General features: G+C 45.7%; 1 protein-coding gene across 1 annotated transcript in view; it reads right to left on the reverse strand.

The window, feature by feature from the left end:
• KPNA6 (karyopherin subunit alpha 6) overlaps nucleotides 1-16,037 on the reverse strand; it is a 36,552-nt gene that overhangs the window by 2,157 nt on the left and 18,358 nt on the right. The window contains exons 8-13 of the mRNA XM_061598086.1: nucleotides 15,594-15,693; nucleotides 14,834-14,997; nucleotides 13,709-13,787; nucleotides 13,211-13,336; nucleotides 11,550-11,677; nucleotides 183-361 (exon numbers count right to left, since the gene is read on the reverse strand). Of these exons, the coding sequence (XP_061454070.1) occupies nucleotides 183-361; nucleotides 11,550-11,677; nucleotides 13,211-13,336; nucleotides 13,709-13,787; nucleotides 14,834-14,997; nucleotides 15,594-15,693 (776 nt within the window). The remainder of the gene's footprint in view (nucleotides 1-182; nucleotides 362-11,549; nucleotides 11,678-13,210; nucleotides 13,337-13,708; nucleotides 13,788-14,833; nucleotides 14,998-15,593; nucleotides 15,694-16,037) is intronic.

Below are 16,037 nucleotides of genomic sequence, written 5' to 3' on the forward strand. Positions count from 1 at the left end.
CTTACAGATAGTTGAGGGTGGTAGTGATGGAGGGGCAAAGGTCACAGGGTTGTGGAGGATTCCTAACATGTATTGGAAAGTGTTTGCAAATCAGGTTGAACCAAGAGTAACCTGGTAAGTTGCCGCAGGGAAAGAGTTTAAAGATTGCTGCCAGTATAATATAAGCTGACTGACCAACTCACCATATGCTTCCTCGATGAGGCTGCAATAGGGGTTGATGCCGGAGCCATTCTGCTTGGCCTCCTGCTCACCCAGTCGCAAGATGTTCTCCAGGCCATTCAGGGCCACTTGAACAATTTTGGAGTCCATGACAGTCAGAAGATCACACAGAGGCTTAATGCAACCAAGATTTACTAAATATCTGAGAAAGGAAACATGCATGCTCAGAACTTCACTGTTTGAACCAAACCAAGACAGACAGACATCACTGGCTCAAGTTTGGGTTTAGTTTACCGAGTTCCAACCTTTATCTGTATAATGTGAGAATGGCACTCTGCCCATGCTCAGGATATACTTTATGTAAGTCTGGAGATGCAGAAGATTTCTTGGAAGAGTTCAGATTTTAATATCAGCTGAACCTTGCTGGTTTTTAAATTACTGAAACTAATAGGAAAAAAAATTCTAATTGCCAGATTCAGTTTATCTCTTTTTAGACATGCACATTTTTATCTACATGCAACCCTTCCTTCCACACCCCCACAGGAATGTTACCAGCCAACAGGAAGGTTATAGTGTTCTGAACAAGGAGAATGCACTAATAACTAGACTTACTTACCATGTATTTATACACCTTTTTAAAAAAAAGGAAAGAAAAAAGCCTTCTTTCTTGCTGGATGATAGTCCATCAAGTAAGTGTTGAATGCTGCCAGGCATGCGCAGGCAGGAATTGCAAAGCAACTGCAAGGGGTGTGGCTCACCCTAGTCATGTGACCCTCATTTCCTGCCTTGCATCTAGGTGGTTGCTTTTTTCTAAGTTCCTGAGAGCCAGTGTGGTGCAGTGGTTAGAGAGTTGGACTATGACCTGGGATACCAGGGTTCGAATCCCCACACAGCCATGAAGCTCACTGGGTGACCTTGGGCCAGTCACTGCCTCTCAGCAGAGGGAGGCAATGGTAAACCCCCTCTGAACACCGCTTACCATGAAAACCCGATTCATAGGGTCACCGTAAGTCGGGACTGACTTGAAGGAAGTCCATTTCCATTTTCACATTCTTCAAATCCTCTGCTTTATTGTTATTTCTTTTGAATCCCTCAACCTGCCTTTCTTGTCGATCCTCATGGGTGGCGAGTCTTTCTCCCAATTACTACTCTCGGCACTCCTCTCCCCTCTCCTCCTTTTTTTATTCTTACCTTCTCCTTTCCACTTGTAAAAATCCCTCTACCTTTCCTCCTTCAACCTTCCCAATATGTTGGGGCAGGACTCAGTGTGTTTGGGCTGAATCAGTGCCCGCTGCTGGCATTTGTGCTTGAGGACTCCCTCATGTTACTCCAGCCAGCTTTTCCAGTTTTCTCCTCCGCACCTCGATCTAGCACAAGTACAATGACAGATAACGTGCCTCTCTACTGCTGAAAGCCAGGCTGCTTCAATGGCCACCACCACAGGCCAGCCTCCTGAGGCAGTAACTTCAAACTCTGCCTGCGCAACCAACACAGCAGCTTTTTCACTTATGACTTCCCTCGCCCCTAGGAAGGGGCTTAAGAAATCAAAGCATAAGACAACTTCGCCTCCCAAGAAGGCACTTAAAAAATCTAAGCACCAGTCAGCACAGCTCCCCTCAGATACAGAGAGTGCTGGGAAGAAAGCAGCTGCCAAGAGATCCAGTTCATGCAGAGTGCATTAAAACAGCACCCGCTGTGTTGGCTGCCAAAAAGTTAGGACCCACCATTTTGAATGTCCTGTCGCATGCAGCCTAAGACTTCAACTGTCTTTCCAAGCGCTGTTGTTGCTGTGGTTTAAGCCACCGCTTTAAGCCCTTTTGCCACCACCAGCTGCTTATCAAAGTTTACATGTTCATTCTAGCGCTTTGTGGTATACTGGGAGTGCTAGAGTTCGAATCCCCACACAGCCATGAAGCTCACAGGGTGACCTTGGGCCAGTCACTGCCTCTCAGCCTCAGAGGAAGGCAGTGGTAAACCGCCTCTGAATACCACTTACCATGAAAACCCTATTTATAGGCTCGCCATAAGTTGGAATCGACTTGAAGGCAGTCCACTTCCATTTTGCTATAAAGACTAGCCAGCACCCGAAGTTAATAACCTTGTTTGACTCCCCAACTGTATCATCTGAAGAAGAGCTTGAGGGATTGAGGAGGGGCATCTTCATGTCGGTCCAGGGCTCCGCTGTTTATCTGCTGCTCTCGCAAAGGAGCAGGCTTCTCTCCCCCGCCTTATCAAGATTAGCCCTCTCCCAGATGCCACCCTTTCAACTTACTCCAGAAGTGCTGGCACAAATTAGAGAGGCGCTTGTGGGGGTGATCTCTTCAGAACTTCTGGTTACAACTCACTGACAGGGCCTCTCCAGAACATGCCTTCATCCTCCAACATAGCTCATGCCTTGGGTGCCCAACAAGTGCCCGTCAATACAATTCGTTCCGTGTCTTCTGATATCCAAGTCCATGCACTGAGTGTGCCAAGCACTTCCTAGAGAGTTTGTGGGGCACTCCTCTGAAGACCCCTTCGCTACTGTCAGAGGACATGTATCAAATGCGTCTGCCAGTGATCTTTCAGATCCCTCCAGAGACCCTGAATGCAGGAAGGGAAGACTGGTTCCAAGACTGAGAATGCCTCTTCTTCCTCTCACCGGTTATTTGAAACTGAGCCTTTTATGCCTCTTCTATGTAAGGCTTTGGCAGCATTGGACCTTAACACCCCTCCTGCTGATCTAGCCCCTGTCCCATCCAAGGGACCATCAGTACTAAAAGAGCCAAAGACCACAGCCAGATCTATTCCTGTCCCAGCCCCTTCCAAAACTGTCTCTCAGGGTGAATGGGTTGCTCCTCTTCAGTGCAGGCAGGTACTTGTTTTCACCACTCGCTTTTACTCTTTGGACCCAGCTTAAGGCTCCAGGCGTGGATGGTACAGTTTCTTCTTTAACCTCCTGTTCTTTGCTGCCAAAAGAAAGGGACTCTCAGTTCACAGGCGCCTCTGAGCGATGGCTTGACTTCTCAATTCGTAAGACTCATGAGGCAGTGGCCTTACCTATCCAGGCTGCCTGCACACATCCATTTTCTCTAGAACTTCAATAATCTGCCTAAAGGACTTGCTGTCTTCACCACCACAGGTCCCCACTAGAGTGAGGAAAACACTGCTTTAAGTTGCACAGGGCTGCTGCTTTCGTCTTCAACGCAACTCTGGATGCAGTACAGTTTTCAGCTTTCTCGCTGGCAGCTCAAATTGTTGCCAGATGACCCTTGTGGTTCTAGCATTGGCACGCAGACACAGGGGCACACATCAGTCTGTCCACTGCTCCGTATGTTGGTCAAAAACCTTTTGGAGAACCGGCCCTTAAGGAGGTCCTGATTGACCCAAAGGAAAAACAGAAGCCAACGCAAGCCACACTTCAGAGAGATGAGCAGGGACCTTTTCATTGCTATCTGCTCTTACCATTCATCAACACAGTCCTTTCATTCCAACTGCTTCTCATGGAGAGGGTGAGACTTCAGGTCCGGCAGGCAGCCAGAATCATCCCCAGGGATGCTCCAACACTCAGCATCTGATACTGTCACCCCTCCAGTAGGGGGAGGGTGCTTACTACTTTTTTCAGTTGTGGCATCATATCACCTCAGGCAGAGGGGTGTTAGAGCTTCAAAGTTTATCTTCCAACCATTAACTTCCCTCACCCATTTCCACTTGCCCCCAGAAGTGTCCGGCAGCAGAGGAAGTGATCTACGCCTTATGTTGATCCAAGCCATTGAGGAAGTGCATCCCAATGAATTATTGTTAGGAGTTTACTCCATCTTCTTCATGCAACAAATCGTTGAGGACTATCTTATATTTAAAATTTCTAAACCAGTTTGTTACAGGAAATTCAGGATGGAGTTGCTTGCATCCTTCTAAAAGGATCTGCAAGCTCTGAACTATCTTTCCTCCACAGATCTCAAAGAAGCCTATCTTCACGTTCCCATTCACCCTCAGCACAGGAAATACCTCCGTGTTGCATACAGGGCTCACCATTATCAAAATTGGGCAACACCTTCAGACTATCCTCTGCTCCTCAAGTCTTCACAAAAGTGATGGTCACCCTGGTGGCCTAACTCCGGCTCCAGGGTGTCCATATTTATCCTTATCTCAATGACCTGTTGATTTGTTCCAACAGTGCTGCTTAAGCAGCAAGGAACGTTTGCCTCACTTTGCATGTCCTGTCAGTTCATGGATTCCAAGTGAACGATCCCAAACACCATCTGGTTCCTAGGCAAAAGAGGGGGCAATCTGGATACTTGAGCTGCTCTGATCCTCCTCTACCCAGAACATGTGATCGCAATCCAGGAGGCTGCCCAGACCCTTCTGGCAGTGCCCTTAGCAGATCTGATGTTTCTAACCAAAGTTCTTGGCCTGTTGAGACTGGAGCACAACTTGCAAGGGGAAGGATTACAGGAGACCCCACGCGACAGCGAGCAAGAGAATGAAGCTCAGTCAATCAGTGGCAATGAAACCACACCCCATGAAAAAAGAGAAGAGTAGTAGTGGTGGCAGACTCCCTACTGCATGGGATTGACACCCAAGTATACGAGGAGATCCATGGATTCATCATGTGTGCTATTTCCCTGGAGGACAGATTACAGATGTGACGGAAGGGATAACATCGCTCATAAAAGCGCACAGACAGATATTTCTTTCTTCTCATCCACATGGGAATGAATGATAATGCCAAGTGGAGCTATGAAGAAATCATGTCAGACTTTGAAGCTCTGAGAAGGAAACTCAAGGACTTTGGGGCCCAGATAGTTTTCTCATCCATCCTTCCAGTACTTAGAAGAGGGGTGGAAAGGGAAAGAAAAATACTCTGGGTGAATGACTGGCTACGAAAGTGGTGGCAACATGAATATTAGGCAGGCGCCATGCACCATCTCTGCTATCTTTTCGGCGCCTTTTGAAGACTTTCCTCTTTCAACAAGCCTTTTAAGTTGAGACCTATCCCAGTCTGCGTCTGTGTTAGAATTGCTTGTTAATATTTTTTTATGTTTTAACACTTTTTTAAAGATGTTTTTAAAGTTTTTTTAAAAAAATGTTTTTAACATTGTTTTGTTTTAATGTATTTTAAGGTCTGTTTTTATGATATTTTAAAGTGTTTTTAGCATTTCTGTTTGCCGCCCTGGGCTCCTGCTGGGAGGAAGGGCGGGATATAAATCAAATAATAAATAAATAAATAAACATGAGAGATTTGGATTCTGGGATCACAGGCTATGCTTCCTGGAAGATGGACTGCTGGCAAGTGATGGGTTGCACCTCACAAGGACTGAGAAGAATGTGTTTGACCACAGCATGGAGAACTTCATGAGGAGAGCTTTAAACTGAATCTTAAGGGGGAGGGAGATGTACACTTGGCGGTAACAACTAACAAAGATTTGTGCACAGTAAGAGGAACTGAGGGAACAGATCTAATGGGGCACAGCAATAGTCTTCATAAAAATGTAGGAAGGAAGCCAGGCCATAAATCACATGGTCTTCAATGTCTGTATAGTAATGCCCAGAGTATGGGAAACAAATAGGACAAACTTGAACTCTTAATACAAGAGCATAAATACGACTTGATAGGTATAACTGAAACTTGGTGACTCCCATGACTGGAATATAGTGATTGAAGGATATAACTTGTTCAAAAACAAAGAAGGAATAGACAGGGAAGCGGAGTTGCGCTATATGTTAAAAATATATATCCCTGCACAGAAATACAGGAGGATGAGCTTAAATGGGGCAAGGAATAAAAGGAACATGGTAGTTGGAGTCTACCACCGACCCCCCAATGAAGGAGAAGATGAGGATGAAATGTTTGAAAAGCAAATTTCCAATGTTTCAAGGAGGCGTGATAATAGTAGTAATGGGGGACTTCAGTTACACCAATATCTGGTAGGAGACAAATTCTGCCAAACACGGCCCCTCCAAGAAATTCTTGACCTGTGCTGGACAGAACTTTCTCCTACAGAAAGTGGAGGAAGCAACTAGAGGATCAGCTATCCTCAACTTCATTCTAACCAACAGAGATGACTTGGTGGATGAAGTGGCAGGTATGGGAACTCTGGGGGAAAGTGACCATCCTATACTAGAGTTCCTGATTTTAAAGGAAGCAAAAGCTGAGGGCGGCCATATGCATACCCTGGACTTCAGGAAAGCTGATTTTAATAAACTCAGAACAATGGTAAGTACAGTTCCATGGCAAGCGACCCTAGTGAGAAAAGGAGTCCAAGATGGATGGGAGTTTCTAAGAGAGGAAATTCTAAAGGCATAATGGCAAACAAGTCCGTCAAGGAAAAAAGGGGGAAGACAGCGGAAGAAGCCAAGGTGGCATCACAGAAAGCTTAGAGATGACCTGAAAACAGAAAAGGACACATACAGGAAGTGGAACGAAGGCCAGGCCATAAAGGAAGAGTACAGGCAGGTAGCACGGAATTGCAGGGATGGTGCCAGGAAGGCTAAAGCTGAGAATGAGCTGAGGTTAGTGAGAGATGCTAAACAACAAAAAGGCTTTCTTCAGGTACATCCGTAGTAAAAGACAGAGAAAAGAAATGGTGGTACAGCTACTCAGTGAGGATGGCAAAATGATAACAGATGACAAAGAAAAGGCAGAGGTGTTCAATTCCTACTTTGGCTCAGTCTTCTCTCAATAGAGGGTCTATCACCCTCCTGGGAAATGTGAAGTTGAAGGGGCAGGATTGCAGTTTGAAATCGATACAACAAATGGTCAAGGAATACCTAATCACTTTGAATGAGTTCAAATCTGCAGGGCCTAATGAACTGCATCCTAGAGTAGTGAAGGAACTGGATGAAGAACTCTCAGAACCACTGTATTATCTTTGTGAAATTATGCAGGATGCGTGATGTGCCGGATGACTGCAGGAGGGTCCTATCTTCAAAAAGGAGGAACCTGGAAACTACAGACCAGTCAGCCTGACATCGATCCCTGGGAAAATTCTGGAGCAGATTATAAAACGGTCAATCTGTAAGCACCTTGAAAACAATGCAGTGATTACTAGAAGCCAACATGGATTTATCAAGAAAAAATCCTGCCAGGCTAATCTTATCTCATTTTTTGATCAGGTAACCACCCTGGTAGACTGTAGGAATGCTGTGGACATAATATATCTCAACTTCAGCAAAGCTTTTGACAAAGTGCCCCATGATATTCTGATTAGCAAGCTAGCTGAATGTGGGCTGGATAGAACAACTATCAGGTGGATCCACAGGTGGCTACACAATCTTACTCAAAAAGTGCTTATCAATGGTCCTTCTCAACCTAGGGGAAAGTAACAAGTGGGGTACCACAGGGCTCAGTACTGGGCCCAGTGCTCTTCAATGTTTTTCATAATGACTTGGATGAGGAGATACAGAGAATGCTTATCAGATATGCAGATGATACAAAATTGGGAGGGATAGCTAATACCTTGGAAGACAGAAAGAAAATTCAAAGGGACCTTGATAAGACTGGAGCACTGGGCTGAAAACAACAGAATGAACTTTATCAGGGATAAGTGCAAAGTTCTACACCTAGGAAAAAGAAACCAAATGCACAGTTATAAGATGGGGGATACTTGGCTCAGCAATACAACATGCGAGAAGGATCTTGGGATTGTTGTTGATCACAAGCTGAATATGAGTCAACAGTATGATGGGGCTGCACGAAAGGCAAACGCTATTTTAGGCTGCATTAACAGGAGTATAATTTCCAAACTGTGTGAAGCATTGGTTCCCCTCTATTCAACACTGGTTGGGCCTCATCTTAAGTACTGTGTCTAGTTCTGGACACCACACTTTAAGAAGGATGCAGAGAAACTGGAACAGGTTCAGAGGAGGGCTATAAGGATGATCAGGACACTGGAAACAAAGCCCTATGAGAAGAGACTGAAAGAACTGGGTATGTTTAGCCTTTGGAAAACTGAGGGGAGATATGATAGCACTGTTCAAGTACTTGAAAGACTGTCACATAGGGGAGGGTCAGGATCTCTTCTCAATTGTCCCAGAGCGCAGGACACGGAATAATGAGCTCAAGTTACAGGAAGCCAGATTTCAACTGGACATCAGGAAAAACTGTGTCTGTGTTGGAATTGCTTTTTATTTATTTATTTATTATACTTGTATACCGCCCCATAGCCGAAGCTCTCTGGGTGGTTTACAGTAACTAAAAACATTAACACAAATACAATTTAAAACAGATCTTATAAAAACAATTTAAAACACAATTTAAAAATTAAACAGTATAAAACACATGCTAAAATGCCTGGGAGAAGAGGAAAGTCTTGGCCTGGTGCCGAAAAGATGTCTTGAAAGCTTTTTAAAAAAATGTTTTTAAAGATGTTTTGTTTTAATGTATTTTAAAGTCTGTTTTCATGATGTTTAAAGTGTTTTTAGTGCTTTTGTTTGCTGCCCTGGGCTCCTGCTGGGAGGAAGTGCGGGATATCAATCAATCAATACTTCCTAACTGCTAGAGTGGTACGACAATAGAGCCAATGACCAAGGGAGGTGGTGGGCTCTCCAAAACAGGAGGCCTTCAAGAGGCAGCTGGACAGGCATCTGTCAGGTATGATTTAATTTGCATTCCTGCATTGAGAAGAGGGTTGGACTGGATGGCCTTATAGACCCCTTCCAACTTTATGATTCTATGATTCTATGTTCATGTCAGAGATACAAATTGTTTCCTGGGCCCTTTGGCAACTTCAATAGTTCCTTTTCCCCTACCAGCAAGACATTATACACAATAGGCATCGCACACTGCACCTGCCCTCAGAGAGTCCTTTTTCCAGTGGTTGACATCATTACCCAACCTGCAATAGAGGATTCCCTCCTGGGATTCCCAATGCACAGTAATTACTACGGATGCCCGCCTGTCCAGGGGGAGAGCACGCTGTCATTCTGAGTTCATTCAGGGTCAACAGATGCTAGAGGAACACCTTCAGAGCATCAACTGTCTGGAACTCTGCACAGCCATATTCAGTACTTCGTCCCGAGGTTTAATATTCCTGATGTTCTCCTCTGCACATACAATGCTACTGTGAAAGCCCACGTCAATCAGAGGGGGGAAAGTGTTCTCGGAGTCTATAGGCCGAGGCCACCCAGCTAATGCCCTTTGGAAAGACCTACACCAAGTCTATTCTGTCTGAACACTTCAATGGGGACCTGAATTCAACTGCAGACTGGCTCAGTCAACAGCAGGTCTAAACGGGTGAGTGGATGCTACTTCCCTCGGTGTTCATCAGCCTCTAGAGGCATTATGATTACAGCTCTCTTTGCCTTCCCATCAGGTGCACAGGTTTTTCTCACGTTATCCATCATCCCGGGTGGCAACTGTGGATGCCTTGGCGGTTCCTTGGCCATGAGGCTACTTTATGCCTCCGCCAATTCCCCTCATTGCTTGCATTCTAAGGAAACTGCGGGAGAAGCAGGGAGAAGTTGTCAGGATAGCTCCGTTTTTGCCTTGCTGCCCCTGGTTTTCCGAGCTGCTAAGGCTGTCAACAAGAGGGCCACTGGATTCTGCCTGCTCTTCTGACCCAAGGACCAGTATCTCATCCAGACCCAGTGAGACTGACAGCTAAGTGAATGTTGTGGGATGTCACAGACAGAATTGTGGCATTCCACTATTCTTCTACTGAATGGATCTACAGTTCTACATGGCGCATGTTCATATCATGGTGTTCCTGTAAGCACATTACATCCCTTGAAGCTTCTGTACCAGAAATTCTGCTGTTGGCTGCTCTTCAACATCCACCCTTTGAACCTCTCCGTTCTGTGTCCTTGAGGATTTTGTAATTCAAGGTCCGGTTCTTGGTGGCAATTGCGTCAGCCCGACATATTTCCAAGCTGAATGCACTGTTTGTGGCAAAACATCCACGTGTCTTCCATCCAGATAAGGTGGTGCTGTCTGTTTCCACCATTTTTTTCTGAAGTGAACTCCACCTTCCACTGAGAGCAAGAAAGGTTCTACCTACCTTTTGTAAAGATTCTGTCCATCCTCAGGAGAAGGTCTGGCACTTGCTTGACATTCGAGGGGCGTTAAAGATGCCACACAAGGGATATCAGACTAACTGAATCCTTGTTTGTGTCTTTTCACCCACGTTCCTTGGGAAAGAAAGTTTCCAATTCCATCCTTTCATGTTGGTTATGAGCCTGTATCAAATTGGCTTATGAATGCTTGCTCTTCCCTCTGGGGTCACTGGTCACTCCACGAGGTCAGCTACAGCAGCCTTTGCCGTTAATGCTCCCTTACTGGAGAGTTGCAGGGCTGCAACTTTGTCTTCATCCAATATGTTTATTTGCCATTAAAAGGTTGATGCTTATGCCTCAGCAAAGGCAGCTTTTAGCCGACACGTACTTCAACATGTCATCACTTCCTGAGGTGCAGCCGAACCTTATATCCACCCCTTTTAGGCTGCTTAGTAGTGCTTGGATGCATCCCACCTGATGGACTATCATCCAAGGAAAGAGGACTTGGTACTTACTTGCTAGAAGGAAAGTATTTTCCCTTTGTTCTAGCAGGGGATTCCATGCAATCTCCTTCCTGTTTCTTTACTTTTCGGCAAGAGTTCCTGAGGAAGGGGTTTGTATCAGAATCTCCTGCTAAAATGGAGGTTTTCTCCCCCTTTGTTTTAGCAGGAGTTTCTTGAATCAAGAAAGGGTTTGCGTGGAATCCTGCTGATTTGGCTGCACGCCCGTTCCCTCCTGAGAACAGTCACGCACAGCCAAAATAGGATTTAGCCCCACCCTCCTGCCCCTCAGATGATGTCATGAGGGATGTCAGCTGATGGGCAAGTGGGTCTGGTTTAGGCAAAATGGCCTCTCAGGCCAACTTGGACTCCACAGTGAGCCGAGATTGGCCAACGGAGCGCAGGCTCCTCAACCTGGACATACACTGTGGGAAATACATCCTTACCTCACCAGCAATTGACGGTCACCAGTTTCTGTTAACTATGAAGAAACAGGTGGTGTGGAGTTAGAGAGAGTTCTCTTGTCTGAACTTAGCTGATCTGCATATGGTCATTCTTCTCTCTCAGCTGAGAGCAGGAAGCATGAGGTCAAAAACATGTCACTTATTGCTCCTATCCCAGATAGTGCCTCTCTCTTACCAGCCCCTCAATGTGACCCATTCCAATACTTTTTGTTGACCTCCTCCACAATTTAACCAAGTCCTCCAAATCCTTTTTTACATTTGGAGACCAAATAAAGGAAGTCCAATCCAAGCACACAATTCTTTCAGAACAAACTTGTTTGGCCAAAGAGAATAAAAGTGAAGTCAAATGCATCCCCTGGTTCTTTCACACTGACATTCTCATGGAACTGCTGGCACTGAGAATGGCATGACCCAAAGGAAGGGCAGAGGGAGACTTTCCCAAGCCTCGACTTACTTGATCTGTTCTGGGGTTCCTCCTGATGTCGCATTTGTGATTGCCCAAGCGGCTTCTTTTCTTGTGCGGAATTCGGCCTTCTGCAAGATCTCGATCAGGACTGGGAAAATGTTGGCATCTATGACTGCCTGTGGGGAGGATGTAAGAAAAAAACAACAGTGAGTGCTTCCCCTTAAAAAGAAGCTACTACTGTCATCTCTATTGTTGGGACATTCAATCATTCCACTGGCTTTCCTTACTATGGGATCACAGTCCTAAAACTGGATTCTGGCTTACATCCATTGGATCACTTCAAGATTTGCTTAGGCTCAGACAGTTCCAAACTGCTCCCTCTCAGGCCGTTATCACAAGGTGCAGTTCAAAACTGAGGAGCGTTCACTCAACATGGCAGAGGGAGCTGCTGCTGCTGCTTCTGAAAATAAAGACCTCGATGGGGTTTACCGAATTGGTCTTGGTGTTCTTTGAAGCCTGGCTCTGATTTTCAAAAATTATATCAAGAAATTCCAGATAATCTCAGATCTCATTTCAATAAGCTTTCTGGGCTTTGTGACAAAGAAGGTAGTAGTGGAAGATATGCTACTGGCTTTGCATATACATCTTTTGAAAAGGAGTATTTGGTTTCAGGCAAGTGATGGGGCAAGTATAAAGACAGACAGTTCCCAGGTATTTTGAAGGAATAAAGGTGTTATTTAGAGAGATGTTCTGAGAGGAAAAAACAATCTTGGTACAGGTGGCTGCTGTAAAAATTAACTTTTGCTACTTTTACTCTTCGTTATGACCTTCAGCCACTGTCCTAGCCATGCAACTAAGCACAGTTTTTTGCTTTGACCACCACCATTTCTGCAGCATTATTTAAGGAGTACAAGTCATACCACATACCTGCTGGAGTTGCAATCCTAAAACAGGCAGGAGACCTGGATGTTTACTTGATCCAAAAGAATTTCACTCTTTTGAAGAATCTTCCCCATTCCAAAGTATTTTTCCTCTAGCAGTTAGAAACTGCTTACTTATTTCATCCTCAAAATTGTTAAAGTTGCAGAAGCAAGATCAATAATCTAAATAACTCTTGCTAAACAGCTTGTCCTTGAAGCATGTCAAGGCCAGTTCATGAGGCACCACAGCAGTACAGTTGCTGCACCCCAGGCTTACCCAGGCACCTGCCAAGGCCTATACCCCAGCAGAGCCCTGCTGCCAACTGCCAGAGCTGTCCATCCTGATCCTCCTTGCCACTACCACCTTCATGCCATCTCCCTGAAAGATCATAGGCGAGCGAGCAGCAGCATCAAGGAGGAGGGGGTCCAAAGGGGGAGCTTTGCCCAAGGGATGACCACAAATCCAGAGCTGGCACTGTTACACCACCTGCAACCTGCTACACCACAAGGAGACCACATGAGAAACAGCTGCTACACATGCCCCCCCCCTGCAGTCTCCCCCATTATGTTACCAGAGTGGCACAAAAAAGCAGCCACAATATCACCATGGTACCATAAGAGCCAGCCTCTAGAGGACAAGCACATGATCAAGGAAGTAAAACAGGACAAGATGCTACTACGGTGCTAGTCCATGGACTTGGAGAAAGCAGGAAGGCTGGTTTAGGCTTCTGTATTCCAAGTATCAGACCAAAAACAGGTGCTGTCAATTTGGGTCAATGGGTGCAGTACCTGTATCTGAGCCCTGTTCCCTGCTGTGACATTGGAGATGGTCCAGCATGCTTCTTTCCGGATAGACTCTTTGGGGCTACTTAGTAGATGAAGGAGACAAGGCAAAGCTGAGCAATTCAGGATCACCTGAAAAGAGTAAGTCAAAGAGCCATTTGTTAGAGGGAGCTTCTTCTACCTACAAGAATATCACCAAGCTGTCTCTCGCTCTCTAGCCATGCTGAAAAGCATGCAGTTTCTAGCTCACCATCACAAATGACAGCAGCAAGAGAAGATTTGGCATACCCTGTATCAATGCATGCCACCACCCCTGAAATTAAGCCAGTGTTTGCTTTTAACCACAGATGGGTATCCAGTGCCACTGTCAGAGCTCCTTCCAGAAGCCCAGCTAAACTGCATCTTCCACAATCTCCCCTGGTGCTTATCATTACTATGAGGCAGGTAGTTGTAGGTTCCTGTAACTTGCAACGGCAAACGTAACACTCAGCCCCCTCTTATCACCTGCGTCTGTATATCATCCCCTGTCACAATGTTGCCAACAGCTCGCAGAGCTGGGGAGGCCACCTTGTAATCACTGTGCCTGCAAGAAGAAAAACACAAGATATTCACCTCCTCTTGCAAAAGAAACACCCCAATGACTATCTCAAAGTTTAGCCCCTTTCACTTTTCCAAGTCAAATACATGCTAGTAAAAATTGCTTGTATATACCTTTCCCACTCTGTTCCTCTACAACATAACCAGCACTCATCTTAGCTCCAGGGCCAACCTGTGGCTTTGCAACCAAGTGTGACACTTCATGTAAAAAAGCAACTCCATTCACTGCACTAGCAGATTTGCTGGAACACAAAATTGTGCAACCAAGTCTTGTCCTATCTACCTGGTTGAGTGCACTACATCTTCCCTTCTTACCCCCCAAAATCTCAACTAACGCATCTTGTTTATGGGGATGTTCACATTATTCCCCGTTTATTCCACTTTAAATCCAGTGTGCACACGCTGCGTGCAGGGGTTCCATGTCTTCTCAATCAGAATGTCTTAGTATCTCTAACGTGCATTAGCATTTTTCTCCTTTTGAGAACCCACTCTAACCATATACAGTAGGGCCCCACTGATACGGCAGATTCCGTTCCAGGCCCCCGCCGAAAAGCGAAAACCGCCAGAAAGTGGGGCCCTACTCAGTTGTAGCGCGCAAGCTCCATGCCCTACCTGTAGTGCGGGCAGCTCCAGCCACCACGCTCCAGCTGACAGCGATCAGCTGTAGCGCGGGGAACTCAACACGCTCCAGCTGATCACTGTCAGCTGGAGCATGGTGGCTGGAGCTTCCTGCGCTACAGCTGATTGCCCCGCTGGCGCCGCCATATCAGCGGAACACCAAAAAGCGGGGTGCCAACAAGCAGGGCCCTACTGTAACGGTTAATGATTAAGAAGAATTCCATGTCTTGTAAAACTGTAAGAGGTTGTCTACACTGCTGTCAGGCCAACATGTGCCTGAAAACCATAACATATATGTTCCTATGATGTAAGATGTCCCTATGCCCTTCCATGAATTCCAACTAGAGAGGTGAGGGCAATTTGCTCTTCCGTCCCCCAGGAGCTCTGAACATCCTTCAGAGGCTGGACACTTACATCAGCAGTTCCACCAGTCGCCGACACACCCCTGAATCTATTACAGCCTGGATTTTCTCATTGGGCCCATCAGACAGGTAGGAGAGTGCCCAGCATGCATCTGCCAGCAAGTCTGAATCGCTGTTGAAGAGTAAGCGTGACAAGACTGGCAAACACGAAGACACCTACCAAGAAGCACAATCACAAGAGACAGGAAGAAACATTTCAAGAGAGGCAAGAGGACACTGGCCCATGGCAAACAAGTAGGACCAGGAGGATATGTTGCAAGCATCTAAGGAGATCTCAGCATCATTTCTTTGCATGTCAATTTGCTGACAAATGAGCTTGCCCCTTGCTGAGTGGGGCAAGTCTTGCTACTTCACTGATAATTCACAAATCCATGGTGGGGATGTCTGAACCAACGACTCAAGCGACAACCTCCCTTTTATCTTGCTGTGGGTTGGGGATGCTGCTCACACCCACTCTCTTGCTTTTTGGAGAGCACAGCAGCATTACAGAACAGAGAAGCTAATGGTGGACTGTTACTGGCATATTCAGTTCTTGAGTGGCACCAGGGTTAGCAGTGGCGAATTTTTGCCTAGGGGAATAAATTAAAGTTTTCTTCCAGATATAGTTATTTACTACAGGATAAGCATTCTCATCCCCACACACCCCAGTGGAGGAACATTTGAAAGTATGAATTGGGTGGGTCAACTTTAAATGGTAAAGTCAAGAGTTTTGTCGAATGCGCCTGGGCAGAGACAATACATTTGTATCTCACCTTCTCAAATTCAGGGGGTGGATTTTTCCCTCTGCACAAGTTTGATAATGCCCAGACAGCATTTCGCGTCATTGTCAACCTGGTAGATTTTGTGAGGAGCCTGGAAAACAGACAGATTACACTTTATATTTATGAACTTTTGTTTGTTCGTGTGTACATAGATGTCTAGATACGTATGTACACGTACACACACACATATACGGAGACTACAATCATTTGTTCTTACAGCCATCATTTTTATTTCCTCATCCTCAAGCCCTTTTTCTTTGCAGATAGAGCTTGAACTCAAGCCGAGCTGCAAAGGAAGAAAAGGAAAGAACTGGGATTGCACACAATTCTTTCCTTTACAGTTGGGTCTCCTGACGTCATGGTGATGCCAGGTGATTGACAGGTGAGCAACCCACCTACCTGGGAAAGTTGGGTGGAGGAACTCAGTATCCCACT

This window comes from Rhineura floridana, chromosome 15 (assembly GCF_030035675.1).
Source record: "Rhineura floridana isolate rRhiFlo1 chromosome 15, rRhiFlo1.hap2, whole genome shotgun sequence".
Taxonomy (NCBI): Eukaryota; Metazoa; Chordata; class Lepidosauria; order Squamata; family Rhineuridae; genus Rhineura; species Rhineura floridana.